Source organism: Anomaloglossus baeobatrachus, chromosome 1 (assembly GCF_048569485.1).
Source record: "Anomaloglossus baeobatrachus isolate aAnoBae1 chromosome 1, aAnoBae1.hap1, whole genome shotgun sequence".
NCBI classification, from domain to species: domain Eukaryota; kingdom Metazoa; phylum Chordata; class Amphibia; order Anura; family Aromobatidae; genus Anomaloglossus; species Anomaloglossus baeobatrachus.
In genome coordinates, this window is record NC_134353.1 from 149,756,443 (window position 1) to 149,774,647 (window position 18,205).

Consider the following 18,205-nt stretch of genomic DNA (forward strand, 5'->3'; position numbering starts at 1 on the left):
GAATCCTTTGCAGGCAATAACGGCCTGAAGTCTGGAAACCAAGGACGTCACCAAATGCTGGGTTTCCTCCTTTGCGATGCTTTAACGGCCTTTATGGCAAGTGACTTGTTGCGTGTTTGTGGGTCTTTCTGCTTTACGTTTTGTCTTAAGAATGACAAAATGCAGCTCAATAGGGTTGAGATTTGGTGATTGACTTGGCCACTGTAGAATATTCCTCTTAAAAATCTCCTGAGTGGCTTATGCAGCATGTTTTGGGTCATTGTCCATCTGAATTGTAAAGTGATGTCCAAGCTGCATTTGGTTGGATAGGAGCAAAAGGTTTAGCCCTGTAGACTTCACAATTCATCCGGCTGCTTCTGTCTTCAGATAAATCATCAATAAACACAAGTGAGCCAGGGCCATTGGAAGCCATGCATGCCTGGCCATCACACTGCCTCCACTATGTGTTACAAAGAATGTGGTATACATTGGATCATGAGTCGTTCCAAGCCTTCCCCATACTTTCTTCTTCCCATCATTCTGGTATAGGTTGATCTTAGTTTAATTTTCCCTAAGAATGCTTTTACAGAACTGAGTGGCTTCTTTAAATATATTTTGGCAAAGTCTAATCTGGTCTTTCAATTTTTTAGTCTGAACTTGTGATGAACCCTTGATCTTGTGGTGAATCCTTTGTATTTGCTCTCATGAAGTCTCTTTAAGGTAGACTTAGATACTGAAACATCTACATCCTGGAGAATGTTCTTCACTTGTTTGTATGTTGTAAATGGGGTTTTTCTTCACAATGGATTCTGTGATCATCTACTACTGTTGTCTTCCATGGATGTCCAGACTTTTTGAGTTCCCAAACTCACCAGTGGGCTCTTTTCTTTTTTTGCAGAATGCACCAAACCGTTGATTTGGCAACTCCTGATATTTCTGTTATCTTTCTGATGGAATTCTTCTTTTTGTAAACTAATGATAGTCTGTTTCCCTTCCATTGAAAGCACATTTGACTGCAAGTTGTGGGTTCACAACAAAAGCTTTTAAATGCAAATGCCACATCTGGAATCAGCTCCAGACCTTTTACCTACCTAATTGATGATAGATTAACAAGGAAATTGCCCATGCGGCCCTTTAAATAGCTTTTCACACATTTGTCCAATTAGTTTTGGTCTCTTGAAAAGGAGGCAGTAACATATTAAAGAGTTGAAATTGCCAACCTCCTACAGCAATTAGTATGTGAATACTCTCGAATTAAATATTAGTGTCTGCCCTTTAACCTCATATTGATTTTATTAACTGTATCTTGAATATGATTTGGTAAACAGCTAAAAATCCAAAACTTGTGTCACGTCCAAGTAATTCTAGACCTAACTGATTAGTTGGGGGTATAAATCCTGATGACTTTTAATAATATTAATGTCCCTCACATAGTATTTCATATGTCCAGTTGCTCTAAGTCTTACCATTTACGACAGTAAGAAAGAAAAAAGGATAGGAAAAAGGAAAAAAGGACTATGAAAAGGAAAAAATTAATCAGAGAGTATTAATCAAAAAAATACTTCACTTGAACAATCAGCTCAAATAAAAGGGTTTTCAGCTTTACAGGCCCAGTTGTTATTAATGATGGGCAGTCCAGTTCTTTTTGGTGATCCGGTTCCCATGGCTCCGCTCACCAAAAAGAGCCGGCTTTTTCAGATTGTTCATGGATCCTTATTAAATAGGTGTTCACCCCAGGTAAACATATTTAAGACTATATTAACGCTGCCAAAACTTTGCTCACCTGGAAGTAAATCCCGCCCACTTACAAAGGGCCAATTCAATTGTTGAGTGGGCAGGGTTTTATTCAGGTTGGTAGGGTTTTGACACTGAACACTGGATATTTACACCCTGTGTGAGCCATTAGGAGTCATCTCAGTCACAGCAGGGAGCCGAATCTTTGTGTCAGATCGTTCGCAACCAACACATCACTAGTTGTTATATCCCTTAGAATAAATATGTATGAGGTGACACCATTCATCTGAATGTCAAAAAATAAACGATTCACTCTTAAAACTATTCATGAAATGGAGACTTTTACATTTGTTTCTGTAGAAAACATTTGCCTCTTTTTACCATTAGAGTGATCTGTGTCTGGGGATGAAATGATTATACAGAATGATGTCTCCATGGACATCACATCATCGAACAGTGAAGTAAAATAAAAAGATAGAAGAGAGGCAAAGTGCTATTATGGCCACAATTTGCATGATTAGTGAAACTCATGGGAATCTTAAATCCCCATTTAAGCCACCTTCACACATCTGTGCAAAAGACGAACATTTTGTATAGTTTGTAGTGAAGGTGTGTATGTGCGTATTCCGTGTGCTGTCCCTGTGTTATCTATGTGACATCCGGATAGCACACGGACCGCATGAGCTGTTATACTTATCTGTCTCCGGCGCAGCTGATACTTTCGGGTCCACGATTCGTGCAGTGAATATGCAATGAGCATAATGAGTGGGCCGAGAAGCAACAGCAGCAGAAGAGACAGCAGTGCCAAAGACAGGTAAGTATAAAAATTCTTTTTATGTGACTTGTGTTTTCTCCGGTATGTGTCACACTGATGTCACACAGATCATATCTGCAGATTTCTGCAAGCATCATATAGTAATTACATGTTGGATTTGCTAATCTGATTCATGTAATAATAACCAAGGACTGCCAGCATCCTTTTAAATTCATGCTTTCTGTAATTGAAAACCGTTTGAAATTGTGTCTGGAGGACATAATGAAAATTGGAAGTCCAAACCAATTAGTGTAAAAACATAATCTAAATAAAAATGATTTAAAGTTGCTAAAAAAAAATCCAAGTTTTTAAAGAAGACCTTTCAAATCTTGCGCCTGTGCAGCTAGGTCGGCTCGCGCAGGCGCAGTTCGCTCTGCCATATTGCGGGCAGAGCAGAAAACGCCGGTGAGCTAAATGCGCAGGCGCGAGATTATGGGCGGGTATGAGCATGGCACTGGTGAGGTCATGCACAGCGCCGACCTCACCAGTGCCATGCTCGTACCTGCCCAAAATCTCCAGCCTGCGCATTTAGCTCACCGGCGCGAGCTAGGATAGCTATGTTTTCTGCTCTGCCCGCGATATGGCAGAGCGAACTGCGCCTGCGCGAGCCGACCAAACTGCACAAGCGCGAGATTTGAAAATTCGACGAGGAGGATGACGGATTGCGTCATCCCATCAATCAAGACAGGAGGACGGTGAACAGCGGCAGGAAGGGCAAAAAGAGCAGAAAATGAGCCCGCCCATCTGGCCAACACAGGTAATTAGCATACTTAAGGGCCAAGTTTTATAAAGTTATTTTTAGGGTCTGGAAGGGGAGTCAGGGCCAAGGTACACCTTCATAGAATGCAGCCCAGGAGCTGCAGAAGGGGATTCTTTTAGTTTAATAGGGAAAAGTCTGGTGACAGGTTCCCTTTAAGACAAATACATGGATATTTTTATTTTTTTTCTAAACCATGTTAGTGACGTGCATTGCATCATTTATTACACATTCGGGGCTGTTTAATATTAAACAATGACAAGAAACATTCCCTTTAAGACAAAGGGACAAATAATTAAGAAACACGACTTTTGTCATGACATATTCCACATTTAAGTAGACCTTTTAAATGCATCACAAATATTTAAAAGCTAAAATTCGTAATGTCTCGTGGATATCACAGGAAATTTTTAGATTTAAAAAGATAATGCTGCAATAAATTTCTTTAATGCTTTTACCTCAAACATGAATGTATCCACTTCTTCACGGATGTCCATATGGCTCAATGTGTTGCCTGCCTCATCGGTGGCCTTCAGAAGCATATCTAGAAAGGCACTTCTTTTTTTGCCTTTCATAGATTCATTACCACTCTCTTGATTTACATTAGATTTGGCATTCTTTAGTTCTTCTGCTCTCTCTAAAATTGTCTAAAACACAAAACATGTAATAATAATTCAAGGACTCACAAATTATTACAATAAAATCTAAGAGTTGAAAATATATACTGTGTATGTATATATATATATATATATATATATATATATATATATATATATATATACACACACACAGTGCCTACAAGTAGTGTTCAACCCCCTGCAGGTTTAGCAGGTTTACACATTCGGAATTAACTTGGCATTGTGACATTTGGACTGTAGATCAGCCTGGAAGTGTGAAATGCACTGCAGCAAAAAAGAATGTTATTTCTTTTTTTATTTTTTTTTTTAAATTGTGAAAAGTTTATTCAGAGGGTCATTTATTATTCAACCCCTCAATCCACCAGAATTCTGTTTGGTTCCCCTAAAGTATTAACAAGTATTTCAGGCACAAAGAACAATGAGCTTCACATGTTTAGATTAATTATCTCTTTTTCCAGCCTTTTCTGACTAATTAAGACCCTCCCCAAACTTGTGAACAGCACTCATACTTGGTCAACATGGAAAAGACAAAGGAGCATTCCAAGGCCATCAGGGACAAGATCGTGGAGGGTCACAAGGCTGGCAAGGGGTACAAAACCCTTTCCAAGGAGTTGGGCCTACCTGTCTCCACTGTTGGGAGCATCATCCGGAAGTGGAAGGCTTATGGAACTACTGTTAGCCTTCCACGGCCTGGACAGCCTTTGAAAGTTTCCTCCCGTGCCGAGGCCAGACTTGTCCGAAGAGTCAAGGCTAACCCAAGGACAACAAGGAAGGAGCTCCGGGAAGATCTCATGGCAGTGAGGACATTGGTTTCAGTCAATACCATAAGTAACATACTCCACCGCAATGGTCTCCGTTCCAGACGAGCCCGTAAGGTACCTTTACTTTCAAAGGGTCATGTCAAGGCTCGTCTACAGTTTGCTCATGATCACTTGGAGAACTCTGAGACAGACTGGTTCAAGGTTCTCTGGTCTGATGAGACCAAGATCGAGATCTTTGGTGACAACCACACAAGTGACGTTTGGAGACTGGATGGCACTGCATACGACCCCAAGAATACCATCCCTACAGTCAAGCATGGTGGTGGCAGCATCATGCTGTGGGGCTGTTTCTCAGCCAAGGGGCCTGGCCATCTGGTCCGCATCCATGGGAAGATGGAAAGCACGGCCTACCTGGAGATTTTGGCCAAGAACCTCCGCTCCTCCATCAAGGATCTTAAGATGGGTCGTCATTTCATCTTCCAGCAAGACAACGACCCAAAGCACACAGCCAAGAAAACCAAGGCCTGGTTCAAGAGGGAAAAAATCAAAGGTGTTGCAGTGGCCTAGTCAGTCTCCTGACCTTAACCCAATTGAAAACTTGTGGAAGGAGCTCAAGATTAAAGTCCATATGAGACACCCAAAGAACCTAGATAACTTGGAGAAGATCTGCATGGAGGAGTGGGCCAAGATAACTCCAGAGACCTGTGCCGGCCTGATCAGGTCTTATAAAAGACGATTATTAGCTGTAATTACAAACAAGGGTTATTCCACAAAATATTAAACCTAGGGGTTGAATAATAATTGACCCACACTTTTATGTTGAAAATTTATTAAAATTTAACTAGGCAACATAACTTGTTGGTTTGTAAGATTTATGCATCTGTTAATAAATCCTGCTCTTGTTTGAAGTTTGCAGGCCCTAACTTATTTGCATCTTATCAATCCTGCTAAATCTGCAGGGGGTTGAATACTACTTGCAGGCACTGTATATCTATATCTATATCTATATATATCTATATCTATATATATATATATATATATATATATACATACATACATACACATATACAGTTGAAACCAGAGGTTTCCATCCAGTACCTAAAAAGACACATATGCATGTTTTTATATCAGACATGAAATCAGAATAAACCTTTCCCATTTTAGGTAAATTAGGGACCAAAATTATTTATATTTGCCAATTGCCAGAATACTGAGAGAGAGAAGGAGAGAGAGAATGTTTTAAGGCATTTTTATTACTTTCTGCCAACCAAGAGAAAAGTTTACATACATTTCATTAGTATTTGGTACCATTCCCCTTAAACTGTATGACTTGGGTCAAATGTTTTGGATATCATTCCATAAGCTTCTCACAATAGTTGGTAAGAATTTGGGCCCATTTCTCCTGACAGAACTGGTGTAACTTAGCCATGTTTGTAGGTCGCCTTGCTCGCACCTGGATTTTCAGCTTTGCCCATAAATTTTCAATAGGATTGAGATCAGGGGTTTGTGATGGCCACTCCCAAACATTGACTTTGTTTAGTTATCCTTAAGCCACTTTGTAACCAGTTTGGCAGTATGCTTCGGGTCATTGTGCACTTAAAAGACCCATTTCCGCCCAAGCTTTAAGTTCCTGGCTGATGTCTTGAGGTGTTGTTTCAGTATTGACACATAATCTTTTTTCCTCATGAGGCCATCTATATTGTGAAGTGCACCAGTCCCTCCTGCAGCAAAACAACCACACAACATGATGCTGTCACTCTCGTATTTCACAGTTGGGATGGTGTTCTTAGGCTTCAAAGATTTTCCCTTTTCCCTCCAAACATAACGATGGTCATTATCACCAAACAGTTTCATTTTAGTTTTGCCAGACCACAAGACATGGCTCCAAAAATTAAGGACTCTGTTCCTGTGTGCATTTGCAAACATTATTCTGTTTTTTTTTTCATGTTTATTTTCGAGTAATGGCTTCTTCCTTGCAGAGCTCAGCCCATGTTGATACAGTACTCATTTCACTTTGTTTATTGACACAATCGTACCAGCTTCTGCCAGCATCTTCACAAGGTCTTTTGCTTTTGTTCTTGGGTTGATATGCACATGTCTGACCAAATCATGTTCATCTATGATACACAGAACCCTTCTCTCTCCTGAGTGGTATGATGGCTGGACATTCCCATCTTGTTTGTACTTGCGTATAATTGTTTGTACTGAAGAAGCACCTTCAGGTATCTGGAAATTGCACCCGAGGATGCGCCAGACTTGTGCATGCTCACAAATCTCTTCCTGAGATCTTGGCTGATTTCTTTTGACTTTCCGATGATGCTACACAAAGAAGCAGTGTGTTTCATGTGTGCATTAAAATACATCCACAGGTGTGTCTCTAATTAACTCAGATGTTGCCAATAAACCTACCAGAAGCTTCCAAAGACATGACATCATCATATGGGCTGTTCCATATTGTTTAAAGGCATAGTACTCTTAGTGCATGCAAACGTTTGACTTTGCAGAAAGTAATAAAAATGCCTTAAAACATTCTCTCCCTCTCTTTTTTCTGGCATTTGGCAAATATAAATATTTTTGGTAATCTAATTGACCTACAACAAGAAAGGTTTATTATGATTTCATGTCAGATAGTGAGAAAAACATGCAGATGTGTCTTTTTTGATAGTGTCTGTAAATTTCTAGTTTCAACTGTATTAAGTGATACCTAGACTTTAGCCATCAGGATATGACCAATTTTTTTTAATTAAAGAAGTAAAATACCTTTAGCTAGAGATAGGCGGACCCGTGGAAGTTCGGGTCCGGCGAGTTCAATTGGACTTTAGATAAAGTTCTGCTCTGGACCCGAACTTGACCCAAACCTCTGTGGAAGTCACTAATTGGGCAGTTCAGCTCTCCAGCCACATGTAGCTGACCATAAAAAAAAATACTTCCGGGGGAGGGAAGGCAGAGTTTTTCTTTTTTTGTCCACACTACATCCAATAACGCTGTTGTTACCCCCAGTGTTAGCCATTCAAACACTACAAGTGGCTTGTACTGGGCTGAGCACGGAGCAAACCCGAGCACAGCGATGATCGCTCGAGTGGTCAGCATATGTAAAGCACCTGAACTCAGACACTGGTTTTTTTTGTAAAGTCCATGTTCAATACTGATTCCAAACTTTAAAGTTCAAGTCCACTCATCTCTTCCTCTAGCCACATCATAATAACTAATGCATTGCAACCAGGTAATGGCATACCAAAAAGACTTATCAAACCAATTAAGTCATTCTATAACCCAGATTTACATGTGACCCTCAAATCCAATCATATCCTTAGTAAGGATCAGTTTTTTACCTACTTTTCAGCACAAAATGGGATGTGATACTAGCACCTATGATTAAACCACTGGGGAATTTGCTGATTATTGTCCAAAACCAAGCCAGGTTGGTTTATACGAACCAACTAAACGGTGTGCTCTGGACCCCTATAATAGACAGACACATCTAAACCGGCGTGACATGTAATATGCGGCACCACCACTAACCTGGTCAGTAAATGAGTGGAGAATTTTTAAGTTTTCGTTATGTCTCTTTCCAGTTTTCAAACGATTATAAACAAAGTCTGGCCACAGCCAAGGCATCTTCTGACGACGATGTATCATATCACTCATTCTAATGAGGAAAACAAAGCAATATACATGTTTGACCTATTGAATATTTTAAAGCATCAGTTTATCAAATCAAATAACAATATCCCATGCGTTTATGGGTTCAGATCCCATCAAGGACATCTACAAGGAGTTTGTATGTTCTCCCCATGTTTGTATTGACTTTCTCTTGGTTCTCCAATTTCCTCCCTCCTGTCAAAAACATACTGATAGGGAATTTAGAGCCTCAATGTGAGCCCCAATGGGGACAGTGATGGTGATGTTTGTAGAGTGTTGTGAAACTAATGGTGCTAAGTGAGTAAAATAAGTAAATCTAACAGGTTTTAAGAAAATACAAGAAAATAAAACAAACTGATTATTATTATTATTATGCAGTATTCATCCCAAACAAACAAAAATGACATGAATAAAGAAGTAACAAATAACACTGAAGACATGGACACCGATTCATCAAGATCGGTAATTTCCTCCCCGATCTTGATGATGAGATGTGTTGGAGTCAGACACCAATGATTCATGAACAGGTGAACCTCCATGCGCCATACCAGAAATCTTGAAGGCAAAAAGGGTTTTTTTTTGAGTCCGCTCACCCATACATTCATAAAACCGTGCAGCGAAAAAACAGCCGTGTCAGCTGGGCAATAATGTAGGAGAAGGAAAAATTCCAGCATCCAAATTCCATAAAATCCAGATTTATTATAAATACTCTTAAAAAACTTTCATTTCATATCATAAAAACAGAAAAAACGCCTAACAAAGACTATCCAAGTTCACACACAAACGCGTTTCGGATCTACATGTGCTCATTCATTGTATACAATGTATCAGGTCACGTAGATCCGAAATGCAGTTGTGTGTGAACTTGGATATTCCTTGTTAGGCGTTTTTTCTGTTTTTATGATATGAAATGAAAGTTTTTTAAGAGAATTTCTAATGAATCTGGATTTTATGGAATTTGGATGCTGGAATTTTTCCTCTTCCTACATACCAGAAATCTTACTCCAGTCCCCCAGTCCAGTGTAATGAATTATGCAACCTAAGACCTCCCGCCCAAGCCCTATCCGCCCTCGTGAAAATTGCAAAAGTTGCCACATTTTGTGCATCAAACTTTTTACCTCTTTTTAAAGCAATTTACACCAGAAATCTGGAGGAATTGTTTTGATGAATCAGGGCCTGAGTATTCATGTTGCAATGATGGACACACAAAGATCAGATACTAATTTTGTCCTAACTAGGTGAGACCAGTGCTTCTCAATTCGTGACTCTGGCCTCTCCGGTGAAGTGCTAGCTAATTGTTGATGAGGACAATGGAGAAGGCAGTTTTCATTGAAGTGACCAAAAGCAGCCTAGTCCTTTCTTTGGCTGCAGCAATCTCTTACTTTAACAACATAACTGATTTTGTACTTTTTGTTGTAATGAATTCAAGAGGCAAATAAAGGAAAGTTGAAAAAAAAATAATTGTTGCATAGAATTTCACTACATCTGGTGAAGTCCAGACATCATCTTGGTTGGTCTGGTTAGGCCCCAGTAGAAACATTTTGAGAAGCTGTGGGTTAGTCAAGATGTCTGCGCCTTAATGCACTTTTTCTTAGTTCTAACAGTAGGTCATTCAGTATTATCTGTTTCCACTTTTGTTATATAAATTTTATATAATTATATATATTTTGAATAGGATGTTTAGGAAAATCTACAGTGAGCCTATCCTCAGTCTCATAGACAATAAAAAATCACCCCTTGAAATACATTACATATACATACTCATAAATAGCTTTAATATAATCCGAATCACTGTTGCTCTGTGCTTGAATTTTCCTTCCCATAGCTGTCTCTGAGGAACAGAAAAATCATATTTACAGAACATAGTTGATAACAGAAATATCAATATTCAGTTGATAACGGACTAATTGTCTCTGGCTCCAACAAAAGATAATGTGCACTATTATTACAATCAGGAAAAAGATGTACAACACATCAGGCTATGAAAAAAATATGATCTTACAGAAGCACTCCCATCAACATTTTTATCCTCTTAATATATTGCAATCATCATATTCTATAGCACTGCATACTTACAATTGCTCATTTTGCCCGCCTATACAGTTAATTTTTCTCTTTTCAATAGGTCATTGACATCACACGATTAAAAACATACTAGCAGAATCCTTCTAAGCTCTATATAGAAACAGGAAGTCTCTTTTTCCTATTACAGGAGGTAGAAGCAGAGCAGCTAGGTCAGTAGGTTGAAAAAGAGAATGAGTCATGCAGGAAGTTAGGATTCCTCATTCATTTCTCTCTTTGAGGTGTAGCAAGTTTCTCAGGCAGTGACAAGGTGTCTAGGTGTGTTAGGAACATCCCACTGCTACTTATAGTGTTGTCCGATAGATAGGGGATTGCGGTCAGCTTAGTTTCCAACTACTCTTGTGGTTTTGTTTTTTCATTATTAATGGAATTTTTCGTGATCATCCAAGGTTACCAGATCATAACAGTATCACCGGCCACACAAAAAGACAGATGCTCACATACAAGAAACCAAACACAGAACCAAATGGAATAAGCAGAAACATTCTTATGCCGGCGTCACACGGTATGATATATCGGGCGATATGTCGTCGGGGTCACGTTGCTAGTGACGCACATCCGGCATCGATTGACATATCGTACCGTGTGACACCTCTGGACGACTGTTAACGAGCAAAAATACTCACCTTATCTTTGCTCGTTGACACGTCGTTCATTTTCAAAATGTCGATCCTCCTTCTGCGCGCCGGTTGTTCATTGTTCCCGTGGCAGCACACATCGCTCCATGTGACACCCCGGCAACGATGAACTGCAGCTTACCTGCGTCCCGCCGCCAATGCGGAAGGAAGGAGGTGGGCGAGATGTTTACGTCCTGCTCATCTCCGCCCCTCCGCTTCTATTGGCCGGCGGCTGTGTGACGTCGCTGTGACACCAAACGTCCCTCCCCCCTCAGGAAGACGATGTTCACCGCCCACAACGAGGTTGTGCGGGAGGTAAGTACGTGTGACGGGGGTTCAACGACTTTGTGTGACACAGGCAATGAATTGCCCGTGATGCACAAACGACAGGGGCGGGTGCGATCGCTCATGCGATCGCACGATAAATCGTCCAGTGTGACGCCGACATTAAGTGCAAATCTAGCACAAAACAGAAAAACTTAGAGTAGATTCATGCACTAAATAAATGGGAGAACCAGAAGGGAAAACTCCCAGCCATCTTCAGAAGCAGGCAGGAAACATTTTATCACTGGCGGCCGCCAGACACAAAATGCTCTCCTAAATAAACTAGGCTGATCTGTAATATGACTTCCTGGATTCCCAATTAATTCCATCACCTATCTGAATCACAGATTCAAACTCAGCTTTATTACCATTCCTGTCCACTAGAGGGAGCTCCACACCAGCACCCACTCGGATGACATTCACAACACACAGTACACAGTGCTATACAATATGATGATTGCAATTAGTGGTGAGAGAGTAGTTAACTATTCGTACTCGCTATGCTGTTAGCGAGTACTGTTCACTACTCGCATATTCGTTACAAGTAGCATGCGCAATGTAAGTCAATGGGAAATACTCACTAAATAGCGAGTAACCCGAAAGCCATTCTATTTACTACTCGCACAAAAAGTACGGCTTTCGGGTTACTCGCTACTTAGCGAGTATTTCCCATTGACTTACATTGCACCTTCTACTCGTAATGAATATGCGAGTAGTGGACAATACTCACTAACAGCATAGCGAGTATGAATAGTTAACTACTCGCTCAACACTAATTGCAATATATTAAGAGAATACAAATTGGAGTGCTTCTTTAATGCATACAAAATAATTTTATTAATAAAGCACCACAAAAGTTGGATTAAACATTTTGTACTAAAAAGGGATTCCTTGTGGTAAGGGTTCCATCAAGAAAATATCACTGAGCTCCCTATCCTCCTATTCAACTGCTGTGACCTTTGATATAAATTTGCTTTTAGGAAAGACTCCCTATGAATGAGCTTGTTTTACTTTGAATTGTGTGTGAAATGTGTCAACTTTGATGGATTTATAAATATTTGTTTTGTTTTTTTGTCTGTACCATTTATTTTTAAAGGGAACGTTATATTGTACAAGCAGGTTTATCTGGGGACAGCATGGAATAGAGAAGGAAAAGTTGAGCAGAATGATATATAGACTTGTTTGAAAAGATTCAGTATAAATTCTTTTTTATTCATTAAAATCTGAGATGTTTGTATGAGTAAAGGCCACTTTACTCAAGTGATCTCGTTGGGGTCACGGAATTTGTGACGCACATCCAGTCGCTTTAGCGATGCCGTTGCGTGTGACACCTATGAGCGATTTTGCATCATTGCAAAAACATGCAAAATCGCTCATCGGTGACATGGGGGTCCATTCTCTAATATCGTTGCTGCAGCAGTACCGAAGTTGTTCCTCGTTCCTGCGGCAGCACACATCGCTCCGTGTGACACCGCAGGAACGAGGAACCTCTCCTTACCTGCCTCCCACCCGCAATGTGGAAGGAAGGAGGTGGGCGGGATGTTCGTCCCGCTCATCTCCGCCCCTCCGCTTCTGTTGGGCGGCGGTTCAGTGACGCAGCTGTGACGTCGCTGTGACTCTGAATAAACTGCCCCCTTAGAAAGGAGGCGTTTCGCCGGTCACAGGGACGTCGCAGGGTAGGTAAGTAGTGTGACGGGTCTGGGCTATGTTGTGCGCCACGGGCAGCGATTTGCCCATGTCGCACAACCGATGGGGTCGGGTACCCATGCTAGCGATATCGGTACTGATATCGCAGGGTGTAAAGTGGCCTTTAGTCCAGTGGGCAGTCCTACTCAGTGATTGATTACTCTCTCTGCTTCCATAGTTATACAGAGAGGATAGTCATTCACTACTAAGACTAAAGCGGGCTTTACACGCTACAATATTTCTAGCAATTGCTAGCGATATCGTACACAAAAGCACCCGCCCCCGTTGTGTATGCGATATCGTGTGATCGCTGATGCAGCATCACACGCACTTACCTGGTCGTCGTCGTCGCTGTGACTGCCGAACAATCCCTCCTTCAAGGGGGAGGTGCGTTCGGCGTTATGGCAACGTCACCGCGACGTCACTAAGCAGCCGGCCAATCAAAGCGGAGGGGTGGAGATGAGCGGGACGAACATCCCGCCCACCTCCTTCCTTCCTCATTGCAGGCGGGACGCAGGTAAGGTGAGGTTCCTCGCTCCTGCGGTGTCATACACAGCGATGTGTGCTGCCGCAGGAACGACGAACAACATCTTTAAACAACCATTAATAATTTTTGGTTTCAGGGCGACCTCTCCATGGTGAACGATTTTCACCACTGAAGGATATTTAAGGTCGCTGGTAAGTGTTACACACTGCGATACCATTAATGACGCTGGATGTGCGTCACTAACGACGTGACCTGACGATAAAACATTAACGATATTGTAGCGTGTAAAGCCCCCTTAAGAGTAGTGCTCCACCCACAGCTGTTAACATGTTAAATGCCGCTATCAATTTCTGACAGTACGATTAACACACTCTGGCAGGGGGCATGCTGTTTGAAACATCATGGGACGCTAAGTTGTCATGACTTCCAGGGGTCAGCTGAAGACCCTTGTGTCTGTCATCTCAGTACTCCGATGAGAGACAGACTGTTGTCAGCATTCATAGGAGACTGATTTCTTCTATATACAGCAATGCTGTGGCATTGCTGTATATAGAACAAGTGATCAGACTATTGCAGGTTCAAGTCCCCTTAAGGAACTATGAAATACAGTGCAAAATAGAAAAAAATGTTTTAAAAAAAATAACAGTTCAAATAACCCCCTTTTTACCACATTAAATATTAAAAAATAAAAAAAACATTTGGTATCACTGCATTTGTAAAAATCTGATCTATAAAAATATCAAATAAATTAATCCGATCGGTAAGCAGCATAATGAGAAAAAAAATCAAAATGCCAGAATTGCAATTTTTAGCTTGCAGCAACAACAGAAAAAAATGTAATAGCAGCTGTGATATTAGGCAACATTGATGTTGTGACTTCTCACAACTGAGTTACCAGGTTTGAGTCAGCTGGGACTGCAGTATATACATCACATAGAAGACACTGGGACTGGGATGGGGGGAATATACATCGCAGGAGATGCTGGGGGCATATATATCACAGGAGGGGATAGAGGCATATATAGCACAGGAAAGTATGGGGCATATACATCACTCGGGAGGTTGGGGGGCATATACATAACTGGGGGCATAGACATCAAAGGTGACGCTAAGGGCAAATACATCACTGGGGCGGGCTGAGAGAGATATACATCACTAGGAAAGCTGTAGGCATAGTCATGGCTGTGGGGCATAGACATCACTGGGGGGAATATACATCAATGGGGGTATATAAATCATTGGTGGGGAGTACAGATATACAGTGCCTACAAGTAGTATTCAACCCCCTGCAGATTTAGCAGGATTGATAAGATGCAAATAAGTTAGAGCCTGCAAACTTCAAACAAGAGCAGGATTTATTAACAGATGCATAAATCTTACAAACCAACAAGTTATGTTGCTCAGTTAAATTTTAATAAATTTTCAATTTCAATTATTATTCAACCCCTAGGTTTAATATTTTGTGGAATAACCCTTGTTTGTAATTACAGCTAATAATCGTCTTTTATAAGACCTGATTAGGCCGGCACAGGTCTCTGGAGTTATCTTGGCCCACTCCTCCATGCAGATCTTCTCCAAGTTATCTAGGTTCTTTGGGTGTCTCATGTGGACTTTAATCTTGAGCTTCTTCCACAAGTTTTCAATTGGGTTAAGGTCAGGAGACTGACTAGGCCACTGCAACACCTTGATTTTTTCCCTCTTGAACCAGGCCTTGGTTTTCTTGGCTGTGTGCTTTGAGTCATTGTCTTGTTGGAAAATGAAATGACGACCCATCTTAAGATCCTTGATGGAGGAGCGGAGGTTCTTGGCCAAAATCTCCAGGTAGGCCGTGCTATCCATCTTCCCATGGATGCGGACCAGATGGCCAGGCCCCTTGGCTGAGAAACAGCCCCACAGCATGATGCTGCCACCACCATGCTTGACTGTAGGGATGGTATTCTTGGGGTCGTATGCAGTGCCATCCAGTCTCCAAATGTCACGTGTGTGGTTGGCACCAAAGATCTCGATCTTGGTCTCATCAGACCAGAGAACCTTGAACCAGTCTGTCTCAGAGTCCTCCAAGTGATCATGAGCAAACTGTAGACGAGCCTTGACATGACGCTTTGAAAGTAAAGGTACCTTACGGGCTCGTCTGGAACGGAGACCATTGCGGTGGAGTATGTTACTTATGGTATTGACTGAAACCAATGTCCCCACTGCCATGAGATCTTCCCGGAGCTCCTTCCTTGTTGTCCTTGGGTTAGCCTTGACTCTTTGGACAAGCCTGGCCTCGGCACGGGTGGAAACTTTCAAAGGCTGTCCAGGCCATGGAAGGCTAACAGTAGTTCCATAAGCCTTCCACTTCCGGATGATGCTCCCAACAGTGGAGACAGGTAGGCCCAACTCCTTGGAAAGGGTTTTGGACCCCTTGCCAGCCTTGTGACCCTCCACGATCTTGTCTCTGATGGCCTTGGAATGCTCCTTTGTCTTTCCCATGTTGACCAAGTATGAGTGCTGTTCACAAGTTTGTGGAGGGTCTTAATTAGTCAGAAAAGGCTGTAAAAAGAGATAATTAATCCAAACATGTGAAGCTCATTGTTCTTTGTGCCTGAAATACTTCTTAATACTTTAGGGGAACCAAACAGAATTCTGGTGGTTTGAGGGGTTGAATAATAAATGACCCTCTAAATAAACTTTTCACAATTTAAAAAAAAAAAAAAAAAGAAGAAATAAAACATTCTTTTTTGCTGCAGTGCATTTCACACTTCCAGGCTGATCTACAGTCCAAATGTCACAATGCCAAGTTAATTCCAAATGTGTAAACCTGCTAAATCTGCAGGGGGTTGAATACTACTTGTAGGCACTGTAGCTGTGGGGCACAAACATTGCTGGGGTATATACATCAATGGAGGGCACATACATCACTGGGGAGGGCTGGGAAGAATATACATCACTAGAGAAGCAGAGAGGCATAGACATATTTGGGGGTAAATACATCACTGGGTGGTATAGATATCACTGGACTGCACAGATATAGCTGTGGGGCACAAACATTGCTGGAGGTATAAACATAGCTAGGGGCATAGTCAGCCAGGGAAATGACTGGAGAGGCATAGACAACCATGGGGATGCTTGAAGACACAGACAGCCATGGGGATGCCGGAAGGGCACAGACAGCCCTGGGGATGCTGTAGTGGTACAGACAGCTCTGGGGATGTCGGAAGGGTACAGACAGCCCAGGGGACACTGGGGGTCACAGTCAGCCGGGCACAGATAGCCCTGGGGGATGCTGAGGGTAGAGACAGCCCTAAGGGATCGCTGGGACACAGACAGCTCTGGGGGACGCTGGGGGCACAGACAGCCCTGGGGGACGCTGGGGGCACAGACAGCCCTGGGGGACGCTGGGGGCACAGACAGCCCTGGAGGACGCTGGGGGCACAAACAGCCCTGGGGATGCTGATTGCACAGACATTCCTGGGGGATGCTAGGGGCACAGAGAACACTGGGGGATGCTGGGGCCACAGAGCACTGAGGGATGCTGGAGGCACAGAGAGCACTAGGGGACGTTGGTGGCACAGAGAGCACTGGGGAACGTTGGGGGCACAGACAACCCTGGGAAATGCTGGGGGCACAGACAGCCCTAGAGAATGCTGGAGGCACAGAGAGCACTGGGGGAGGCTGGCAGCATAGAGAGCACTGGGGGAGGCTGACGGCACTGAGATTGTTGGGGGCAGTCGGGTGCACAGGGAGTGCTGGGGTGGTCGGGTGCACAGAGAGCATTGAGGGAGTCTGAGGGCACAGGGAGCACCGAGGGAGGCGGGGGGCACGGAGAGCACTGGGGGAGGCTGGGGGCACATTGATTGCTGTGGGAAACTGGGGGCACAGAGAGTGCTGGGGGAACCTGGGGGCACAAAGAACTCTGGAGGAGACTGGTGGCACAGAGTGCTGGGGAGGCTGGTACACAGAGAGCGCTGGAGGAGGCTGGGGGCACAGAGAGCACTGAGGGAGGCTGGGAGCACAGAGAGCGCTGGAGGAGGCTGGGAGCACAGAGAGTGCTGGGGGGAGGCTGGGGGCACAGAGAGCTCTGGGGAAAGCTAGGGGCACAAAAAGTGCTGGGGGAGGTCAGGGGCACAAAGAGCACCTGGGGGAGGCTGGGGGCACAGAGAGCACTTAGTGGAGGCTGGGGACACAGAGAGCACTGGGGGAGGCTGAGGGCACAGAGAGCATTGGGGAATGCTGGGGCCACAGAGAGCGCTGGTGAAGGCAAGGGGCACAGAGAGTGCTGGGGCAGGAAGGGGACACAGAGAGCACTGGGGGAGGCTGAGGGCACAGAAAGCATTGGGGAATGCTGGGCCCACAGAGAGCGCTAGTGAAGGCAAGGGGCACAGAGAGTGCTGGGGCAGGAAGGGGACACAGAGAGCGCTTGGGCGGGCGGGTGCACAAAGAGAGCTGGAGGAGGCTGGGAGCACTGAGAGTGCTGGGGGAGGCTGAGGGCACAGAGAGCTCTGGGAGAGGCTGGAAGCACAGAGAGTGCTGGGGAAGGCTATGGGCACAGAGAGTGCTGGGGGACGTCGGGGGCACAAAGAGCACCTGGGGGAGGCTGGGGGCACAGAGAGCACTGGGGGAGGCTGAGGGCACAGAGAGCATTGGGGAATGCTGGGGCCACAGAGAGCGCTGGTAAAGGCAAGGGGCACAGATAGTGCTG

The 18,205-nt window shown here is 43.3% G+C and overlaps 1 protein-coding gene across 1 annotated transcript in view; it reads right to left on the reverse strand.

Annotated features, from left to right (window-relative positions):
- The window catches only part of LOC142290555 (cytochrome P450 4V2-like), a 110,918-nt gene that overhangs the window by 13,457 nt on the left and 79,256 nt on the right, over window positions 1-18,205 (reverse strand). The window contains exons 5-7 of the mRNA XM_075334518.1: window positions 10,087-10,156; window positions 8,206-8,332; window positions 3,743-3,931 (exon numbers count right to left, since the gene is read on the reverse strand). Of these exons, the coding sequence (XP_075190633.1) occupies window positions 3,743-3,931; window positions 8,206-8,332; window positions 10,087-10,156 (386 nt within the window). The remainder of the gene's footprint in view (window positions 1-3,742; window positions 3,932-8,205; window positions 8,333-10,086; window positions 10,157-18,205) is intronic.